The sequence below is a fragment of the Haliotis rufescens genome, unplaced genomic scaffold, assembly GCF_023055435.1.
Source record: "Haliotis rufescens isolate VD_foot unplaced genomic scaffold, xgHalRufe1.0.p SCAF_84, whole genome shotgun sequence".
Classification (NCBI taxonomy): Eukaryota; Metazoa; Mollusca; class Gastropoda; order Lepetellida; family Haliotidae; genus Haliotis; species Haliotis rufescens.
Window position 1 is genome coordinate 185,311 of NW_025964377.1, and position 10,479 is coordinate 195,789.

A 10,479-nucleotide genomic window follows, 5' to 3' on the forward strand; every position below is an offset into this window, starting at 1 on the left:
GAGCTTTGTTCACTTCTTTCTTGTTGTTCCTATTGCAAAGCCTGGACGGGATCATACAGATCCATCCAACTACCGTCAAATATCATTAACTAGCTTTGTTTGTAAAACCACGGAGCGCATGGTCAACAATCTATTAGTCCCGCTCGTGTTGACCAATAACACCTGTGTGGTTTCCGAAAAAAACAGAAGTACAATTGATCATTTGGTGCGTTTAGAATCGTTTATTAAAGCTTCCATTGTCAACAAAAAACATGCTGTATCAATCCTTTTCGATCTAGAGAAATGATACAACGGGTATGGTGCTGACAAACCAAGAAACATAATCGGGGCGAACCGGGATTCGAACCCACAATCATAGATTGCTGGCATGCCAAAAGGATTCAACTCAGAACAGCGAATCGCGGTGCCTTAGAAGACTGGGCCACGAGTGCTCCCCTAGACCAGTGAAACGTGTGACTACTTCAGACTTAAAATACACCTCACAGGGTAATTTAAATAGTTAAATATTGTAGCGGAGACATGTCCCTGAGATAACCAATTGCCGAGGTATTTTGTAGTTTAAAGCATGCTCAAAGTGTGTACCTGCAACAATGCGTTTTGTTTTGTTACTCAGCAATATACCAGCCATATCACAGCGATCTGTAAATAATCAAGTCTGGACCAGACAGTACTCAGCATACACAGGACACTTCCAATGGTCTGTGGTTAAAAACGATCTCTCTCGCCATATGTTACTGATTGCCTTATGTCACTAACGAGCACTTGTGTTACCTAACCACTGAAATAAAGGTTGTTTTGGGCCAATATGGTAATTTTCCAGTCACCTATGACAGATCATTTCGGAGCGTATAGAGAAATAGGATAAATCTAAATCTTGTCAAACACCATTTCAAGGGTAATGAAATATGTATAATCTAAGACCAACATTTACGATTATTTCACACGTTAGAAAATACAAGAAAACGATAGGCATATTTACACGTTTCATCGATACTGAACCGCTAAAAAACGTCACCATGGATAGATATATGAGAAACCTTATTTGTCCAAACACTGTAAACATACTTTGAGACAAGTTAAAAAGATGAAACATGGCAAAACTGATCATCAACGTTGAAATTAAAGTGTCAAATGTTCTTAAAGGGAAACACAACACAAGAAACGCAAGAAAATTGCATCACAAGTCAGTATCTCGTGTGTCCGCCATGTGCATCGGTGACTGCCGTGCAACGTCGATACATGGAATGGATGAGGCGGTTGATGAAGGCCACAGGCACTTGAAAAGCTCTGAGTAATGTCTGACACAGTTCAGCTGCAGTTGTCAGCCTTGGTCGGACGTCATTCAGCCGTCTTTGAATCTCGTCCCACAGGTCCTCAATGGAATATAAATCGGGACTAAGGGCAGGCCACTGCATGGTTCTGATGCCATTCTGCTTGAGGAAATCTCTTGTTGCTCTCACAGTGTGGGCACTGTATTTGAAACAAAGTCATTTCTTCAGATCCTTTTCAGTAAGTAGTGTATTTGAGTGAACCAACTTACAATTTCACTTTAATATATACACATGCACAAAAGTTAAGCGCCACCATATTCATAGTCTCTTGATTTCAAGTGCGGGAATCAGAAATACGAAATATGACGATGTATGACTGAATTAGGCTTCCATAGTTTCATAACCCAAATTTGAACATGAACACGTGGTTGCATGTTGCTCCTACGTGAAATTCCCCTTCCAATAGAGGTTGAAAATCAGCCATGGTGAGGAGAAAGTTAAGTAACGCTGAAAGATGGCAAGTGATAGGCATGAAAAATGCTGGCATGTCATGCAGGGCCATTGCAAGACAAATGGGTCGTCATCACAGTGTTATCACTCGTTTGATTGTCAAACATGGTCAAATCAATGATGTCAATGACAGGCATAGGTCTGGTAGGCCAAGAAAGACGTCCAACAGAGAGGATAGACGTCTCTTCAGGATAGTCAGACGAAATCCATTTTTAACAGATTTAAGACTGCAGTGGATTACCCACCAGAGACTCTCGACGGTGGCCGTAAGGCGTCGCCTCGGAGCGGCTGGTTTTATGCCAGAAGACCAGTAAAACTGACTGAGAGGCACATGCGGAATCGTCTGATATGGTGTCGTGCCCGTAGTCGATGGAACTTGGCCAACTGGAGAAGGATCCATTGGTCTGACGAGTGTCGAATGCTGCTACAAACTGTTGATGGTCGACTACGTGTTTGGAGGCAACGTAACACTCGTTTTGCACCAAGGAACATCCAGAAGAAATTAGCATGTGGCGGGGGGTCTGTCATGATATGGGGTTGTGTATTGGATTACCCATCAGAGACTCTTGACGATGACCGTAAGGCGTCGCCTCAGAGCGGCTGGTTATAACGACAGAAGACCAGTAAAACGTGCTCAACTGACTGAGAGGCACATGCGGAATCGTCTGATATGGTGTCGTGCCCGTAGTCGATGGAACTTGGCCAACTGGAGAAGGATCCATTGGTCTGACGAGTGTCGAATGTTGCTACAAACTGTTGATGGTCGACTACGTGTTTGGAGGCAACGTAACACTCGTTTTGCACCAAGGAACATCCAGAAGACCTTAGCATGTGGCGGGGGGTCTGTCATGATATGGGGTTGTGTTTCCTTCGGCGGCAAACTTCCGCTGTTGACAATTCGTGGAAACCTGAATGGCCAACAATACCAAGATTCCGTTCTTCGTCCAGTGGTAGTCCCTCATTTTGACAACCATCTTCTTCAGATAAGACCTGATTACATGGACGACAATGCTAGACCACACAGATCTCAGGCAGTTTTGGCTTATTTGCGTCAAGAATCTATTGCCACTCTTCCTTGGCCGGCCTGTAGTCCAGATCTTAATCCGATTGAGCAACTCTGGGACATTCTTGGCCGGAAAATCAGACATCATGATCCCCTGGACTTGAAGCCGCACTTCATGAAGGTTGTACTGAATATGAGGCGTAGGGTTGAAGCTGTGGTCAATGTCCGAGGGTTATACACACGTTACTGACGTTTCTGTCTTGCAATAGACTGTGCACTCCCTAAGGTGTCTATGTGACATCTGATATGGTCTGCTGATATCATGACAGTTACATGACGAAAAAAGATTTTAAACGTTTTCTAATCCTTCAATTTCTGGTCTTCGGTAAAATTCCTTTCTGCTCATATTCTTTTTGAACACAAGATAAACTTGCTTTGGGACAACTTTTGCATTACAAGAGGTTTACATGTACGGCTTATAACAATCGTATATCTCGTTACAGTAGTCATCATTTAGAGCCAAAAGTAACAGCTCACAAATTTGGTGGGTGGCACTTAACTTTTGTGCATGTGTATATATTCACTGGATTGTTGTGTTAGCAGTAATTTATTTGCAGTTTCATGATGACTTCACACCTTTAAAAAAACACTATTGTCATTCATTATTCGTCCATGTTAGGAATTACACAGTATTGCTTACGTAGGGATGATAAATGATGACGTTAAATGTATAGCCATCACAAACACATGCAAAGGCAAGTCAAGCATTCACCTGAAAAGAGGATACAACCTATATCATACTATATAGCATTGTGAATTGTCAGTTATTTGTGAATGTAATCATTCATTTTGTTGTTGAAGTGAGTGACTTTCTGTGTGATGCGTATGGGGTTCAGAATGACAGCACTTGCATAACGATCGCACAGTTGCAATATGTATGTGGGGGGATATTGGGCGGGGGGTTGGGTGGGGCAGTCAAAGGGTCACCCTTTTCAGGCAATTATTTGGCTACATCGCCCTATCTGCCTGATACTGCAATGAGATTCATATAACATATCAATCGGTGAAGGCTAAACATGTATATCTTTTCTTTTAAATATTCCATCCAATATCTTCATACGATATATGTAGGACATGGTCACCAACAAATATATAGAACCGGACTAATTCAAGTTAGGTTCGAAGTGGTGTGTTCCTGGAACAAACAAGTGCACTCAACTACCAGATTTTTCTTCTCCGACGACAGAGGTGCTCAAAACGTGGCAAACAGATTGTACACTTGAGGACACATTTTACTCAGGGTTCCCAATCGCACTCGACCATTAGTATTATTGCTTTTCAGTATCCACAGTAGGATGTAAGCTCTTGCTTTAATGCGGCATTTATGACCAGATCGGGAATGTGTGGTCTACAATGTGCTGAACGCCTAAGGGCCTTTGGCATGGTTTGAACTGGTTGAACTCAACAATAGGGTGACAATGAGTTCAGTGGGTATCGATCTGTGATTTGCAGACTTTGGAACAGAAACAGAACATTCTAGACGGGGTGTTTCGAGCGTATAAAATGGTGGAATTGCCGGGGATCTCGTTCAGTCTCAGATGAGGTGGGGTGAAATTGGGTTTAACGTCGCGTCCAAGATTTTTGAACTTATATAGCGACGTGCATGCAAGTGTGTGTTGTATTCCTGTAATCATCTCTTTTAATATTCCCTTCATTTCCGGGAGAGTACATTAGGTGACCATATTTTTAAATTTTATGAGTTAAAGTTACCTGATATTATTCATAGTTCTGTCAACGCGCATTTTGACAGGGAATGAGCTCTTGGGGAAATAAAGGACAAAATCGTCATCACTGTCCTGCTCGAGGTCGTCCCTACTCCTGCACTCGGAATACCAAGCTTGAATGACACCGTGTAATGGTAACACATATATACTAATGAACAACAATGGACAGACAATGATGTTGCTCTTGACATGGGACTTCTGGGGGTGATGAACCGACACAGCTCAGGGAATGAACAGTTAAGGCAATAAATGTCATACTATAAATAACAGTAATTAACGGGAAGTGATATAGTAGCCTAGATTGGCTGCCAGTCAATATACAATGAAACGTTGGTGAGGATTAACAACGGAGATTAGCGCCTAATACATAATGACAATTAAGTAATTAGCCTTTTAAATTAAATGTTCTCCAGACATTGGTTGTCGTAAATCAGTCGCTATGACAGTACTTTGAACAATATCTAACATATTGTCAGTGTAGAGGCAAATAAAAAAATTTTTCTATGCAACAATGAACCACAGTGCATTCGAATTAAGAGTATGCCAATTGTGTATTATTAATGATAATTGTTATTGCGATATTACTTCACTTGAGAGACTTGTGACAGTAGATTTGTTATTGATAAGTAACCGTATTTCTTAGCTATCATTGCTGCATTCAATCCCTTCTTATTTATTGCAGTTATATCTACCATGGCATGTGACAACACACATTTCACAATGTCCTTATTTCCTTTTGACAGACCAAATGAAGGACATTTTCCCCATAAGTATTTACTACTGACATATCAGCTCCTCTCTCCGTCAGTAAGTCAAACGCACCTCTTGTCCCCGATTGTGCTGCAAGTAACACCGCTGTCATCCCTTCATTTTGTTTACTGTTGATGTCCACAATGTTTTGCGTGAGGACATACTTCACTATCTTTTTATCTTCTCCGTCACAGGCCAAATGAAGAATATTTTTACCATAAGTGTTTACAACTGACACATCAGCTCCTCTCTCCGCCAATAAGTCAAACACATCTCTTGTCCCCGATTGTGCTGCAAGTAACACCGCTGTCATACCTTCATCTTCTTCACTGTTTAAGTCCACAATGTTTTTTGTGTGGATATATCTCACGATCTCCAAATTTCCTTTTTCACAGGAACGATGAAGGATATTTTCCTTGTAATCATCTACCTTTGTCACATCGGCTCCTTTCCTTACCAGTAATTTAAACACTTCAGTGTGCCCCAAGAGTGCTACATACAGCAATGGTGTGGCCCCACCCAACAAATCACAGTTGATGTCCACCTTGGCTAGGTTGAGGACACACTTCACTATATCAACATCTCCACCTTTGCAGGCATATTCAAGGAGTTCCGTACTGTCATGTGATTGTGCGATATCAGCTCCTCTCTCTATCAATAACTGAAACAATTTACTCGTCCCTGACATCGCTGCCAGCATTAATGGTGTCTTCAAAGCGTACGTTCTACTGTTTATATCGACAATCTTGTGTGTGAGGACATAATTCACTATCTCTACATCTCCTCCTCGACTGGAAAGATGGAGGATATTCTCACCGTCCTCATTCAATTTTGATAGATCAGCTCCTATTTTCACAAGAAAAAACAACACTTCCATCTTTCCAAATAGTGCAGCAAACATCACCGGTGTATTCCCGTAGTCCCCTCTACTTTCAATGTCAATGATGTTCTGTGAGTGGATATACTTCACTATCTCCACGTTTCCCTCTTTAGAGGCCACATGTAAGATACTGTTGTCATCATCATCTAATAGACACAGGTCAGCACCTTTCTTCACAAGTAATTCAAGTATCTCTCTGTGTCCTTTCTGTGCTGCTATCATCGCTGGTGTCATACCTTTCTTCCCTCTTTTATTGATGTTTGCAATATCTTGAGACAATATGTATTTGACTTGAGGCAGGTCTCCAACGGTGCAGGCATCGATGAGAGTGGTGATAACAGTTGTCTGTCGTTGTGCTTGATTATGTCCCCCTGGAAAATGACATGCAGACATGACACAATGTTTAGGGTTCACTTTTCATCTGTTACTAATGTATCTTTAACAATAAATGTCGGTAAGTAACTTTGATTGTTTCTTTGTTGTTTTATGCCGCACTCAGCAATATTCCAGCCATTTGATGGTGGTCTGTAAATGGAACAGACAATAAAGTGATAGACATCATGGGCAGCGATCTACGCAAATGAGATACGATGACGTACATCATCTAAATCAGGCAGCCTAACCTCCCGATCCCGTCAGTTGCCTCTTACAACTAAAAAAGTCGCCTCTTGCGGCGTAAGTACCTTTGACACAGGCAGTCGTTCCAGCACGAGTCTCTAGGCATCTGCTCCCTTGACAAGTGTTGAATGCACAGACGCCTGCTCGGACCTGAAAACAGATGTTAGGGGACATTCGGGATTAAGTAATTTTAGTAAGTAATAACACGGTGTAATTTTGACTATCATTATTTGATGTAAAACCAGAAAATGAATTTGGTCTGACACTGCTTGAATTATAGTTCAGTTGACGTGACTGACTAAACGGCAGTTCAGAGATATGCAAATGATTTGAACCCAAGGGACGCAACAGCGAATTGTGGCGCCTTAGACGACTGAGCCACCCATGACCCCTAAACTTAATGAGGACAAAACAGGATTCGAACCGACGTCTTACTTAAAATATCCATAATGAAGCTCCTTTGAATTTACAAGCGCAATAGTAGTAAGATAGCAGTCTTTTTCCAGTAGTGAATGGCAGCATATAGAAAACTGTATGAGCCCATGGAACATGATAGATATGAAAATGGTTTGTTTATCGTAAGACCTTCACTTCACGTTCATATATATGGTGCAGTGATACTGCTATGCACTTTTCTTTTTACGAGAAGCAGATGATTGTAGGCATTGTGTACAAATCTTACATTTGAAAGACGCGTAGGTCCAATGTAGTGTCCGGTCTCTTTCATAAACACTTCTGAGTCCATTTCTGATAGGTGACAAGTTAGATTCTCAATGTTGTATCGAATACCACGACAGCCATACTGTATACACTTGTATTGACATAACTTGACGCCAATGTTCATGAAGCTTATAGAATCTACCAGCTGTCCGAATACCAAGCAAGCTGCTAACAGGCGACGGATGTTGAGCGTCCATTTCTTAATTGTCATGCTGAAAGATGTATACGAGATACACAACTGACAGCCCTGGTTCGGGGATTTCAGGTTGTACAGATTAAAGTGTCAGGCCAAGTCGATTAGCACTAGCGTCGATGAGGGTAAGGAGAACAATGGTGGCTATTGGCTCTCACATATCAACCAGGTATCCACCCCAAGTTTGATAGCTTTCTTCGCATCTTAAGATGATATGTTATCAGTGGTATTCAAATGAATTAGTAATGTCAATGAATGGTAAAAATAATTCGATGTATAGTCTATCACAAATCAGTGAATTCAAAATTGATTATGCACAGCTTGGGCAATTTAATAATTGACTTCAATGTTTGTTTACGTATTGAAGTATTAGCGTAAACAGACATGCGGACTGTGTCAGCCTGTATACACATACCTCCATTAAACCGAAATACTAACAAATACTAACACAAGCCCCACCTAAGCCATTATCAGGCAAACAGGAAACAGGAGTCCGTTAGCGGGCGTGTCCAAATACTTTTAAGGTTTAGGGCGATATTAACACAAAAGACATTGCAGGGCTAGCAGACAGACTGTTCTAACTAATCCTCATGTTGAGACGAATACGTTTTTGAAAAAATATATCACCAAAATAGTTGTCTTGACATTGTTGTTGATATCCCTAGTTCGCCCTGTACACTCATAATCCCACTCATACGGTGGAGGATGACCAAATTATGGAAACACAACATGTTCATGCACCTGAAACACAAATGTCAAAACGTATAGTGTCATCCTGGGTAAGTGGGTCAATTTAAATGTGCCTCTGTTCACCCACCAGAGAATGGATACCCAATATGTGAGGGCGATATGAAAACGCCAGTCGGCAGCTTGGTTTGCATACTCCCCAAGGAGTTGAAAATGTAAACTGGAATGCTTACAGATCTACTGGTTGGAGAAGAAATACATGAGTGAGTGAGTGAGTTAAAAATTTAAGTCACATCGGCAGTTTTTTAGCCATATCGTGACTATCAAGGTTTAAATATAATACATCAATAGTTAAGCATAATCAATACAATTAAATTTATATTTTAAAAAAACCTGCCAGTAAAATAACTAGACTTATCACAGAAATATATTTAAAGCTGGTATGTAATCATAAAATCATATTAAGGGGGCACGGTTGCCCAAGTCGTTTAAGGCGCCGCGCTAAACTGTGCAGAGTTGCGCCCCTTGGGCACGCCAGCAACCTATGATTGTGGGTTCGAATCCCGGTTCGCCCCAAGTATGTTTCTAGTTTTGTCAGCACCATACCCGTGCTCTAGGGTTTCACCGAAGTGGTAAACGTCTTAGACCTGCATCACTTCGGGCTTTCCTCCCACATTAAGCTGACACCCGCGATATAACTGGAATAATGTTAAAAGTGGCATAAAAACATTAGCATAATACATGACATGCATTATAATAACGGGCTATAAGATCGCCAGCAACTGATCACCATACTTGGGACCATGGGGACTAACAGTACTTTAGCTTCCTGCATGGACTCCAGACGGATTTATATCTTGCCTTCAGGTGTTGGCGATTATTGACAATTTTATCCAAATTAAAAGAACATATAGTCTACGATTTAAACTGTAGTTGAAATTACATACTTTGAATAATATGGACTTACGATACCCTCCATGGGACAATAATTTTACACTACTTTAACCCCCTTTGAGGATACAGCCACGATCAATCACAGATATTGATTTATTCCACTAGTGCTTGAAAGTAATTTATTTTATACAAAACAAATTTATAACATTCATTAAACAGTTTTTTTCTTTTATAAAGCCAATAATTAAATGAGAACTAACAGTATTAAAACGATCCTTCAGCAATAAAACCTTGAAATATTTATCCCTTGTGGTGGAAAAATCAACACAGTCAAGCAGGACATCACAAGGGATGCAGAACTGAGGATCCTCACTTTTTTAACAAAAACTCATTTGTGTAGCGAGAATGGCCAATACGACATCGTCTGAAAGTGACCTCTTCATATCTGGACTGACAACCCGAGTAGGTGTAACCGATATTTGGTTTAATGTCATGTAATTTATTTATACCTACTTGGGTGTCCCACTTCTTTTGCATGGGGCGGTCGGGTAGCCTAGTGGTTAAAGCGTTCGCTCGTCACGCCGAAGACCCGGGTTCGATTCCCGACATGGGTACAATGTGTGAAGCCCATTTCTGGTGTCCCCCGCCGTGATATTGCTGGAATATTGCTAAAAGCGGCGTAAAACCAAACTCACTCACTCACTCACTCACTTCTTTTGCATCAGATCTCGGATATACGATCCAGTCACAGGCTTGTAATCAGTGCATGGACTAAGAAGTGGTGTCACAGATCTGTTGAGCGCTGCTTTAGCTGCAGCATCAGCCATTGTGTTACCTATGATGCCAACATGACTTGGTAACCAGGAAAAAACGATGTCGTATTGGCCAGAGCAAGTTCATTGTACAATTCAGGAATTTCGATTAAAAGTGAATGTTTGGTCGATTGATTTGTTATTGCCTGAAGACAGGACGGAGAGTCGGAAAGTATAACACATTGTTTATGCTTTGATTGCTTACTAATGTATTCTAGTGCTGTTAATATCGCCCGAATCAAGTTTAGAGCGGACGAGGGCTCTGTACAGTTGGGGGGAGGGGGGGGGGGGGGGGGGGGGGGATTTTCTTATCTCCTCCCAACTTTCCATTTGAAACTTCTTTTATTAAATCGAGAG

At 41.3% G+C, this 10,479-nt stretch overlaps 1 protein-coding gene across 1 annotated transcript; it reads right to left on the bottom strand.

Moving 5' to 3' along the window:
* Positions 1-3,552: 3,552 nt before the first annotated feature.
* On the bottom strand, positions 3,553-10,137 carry LOC125377257 (putative ankyrin repeat protein RF_0381). The gene is made up of 6 exons (XM_048390138.1): positions 10,022-10,137; positions 8,407-8,470; positions 6,882-6,966; positions 5,391-6,569; positions 4,555-4,681; positions 3,553-3,556 (listed from the first exon to the last, which is right to left on the bottom strand). The coding sequence occupies exons 1-6, from the start codon at positions 10,135-10,137 to the stop codon at positions 3,553-3,555; spliced, it is 1,575 nt and encodes a 524-aa protein (XP_048246095.1).
* Positions 10,138-10,479: the final 342 nt, after the last annotated feature.

Bases quoted from the DNA above. Each gene is read 5' to 3' on its own strand.
- LOC125377257 (XM_048390138.1), bottom strand. From the start codon at position 10,137: ATGGCTGATGCTGCAGCTAAAGCAGCGCTCAACAGATCTGTGACACCA. The intron at 8,471-10,021 runs GTGAGTGAGTGA...TTTGTGTTTCAG, and splicing joins CGAGATCTGATGCAAAAGAA to GTGCATGAACATGTTGTGTT. The intron at 6,570-6,881 runs GTACTTACGCCG...GTCATTTTCCAG, and splicing joins AACGACTGCCTGTGTCAAAG to GGGGACATAATCAAGCACAA.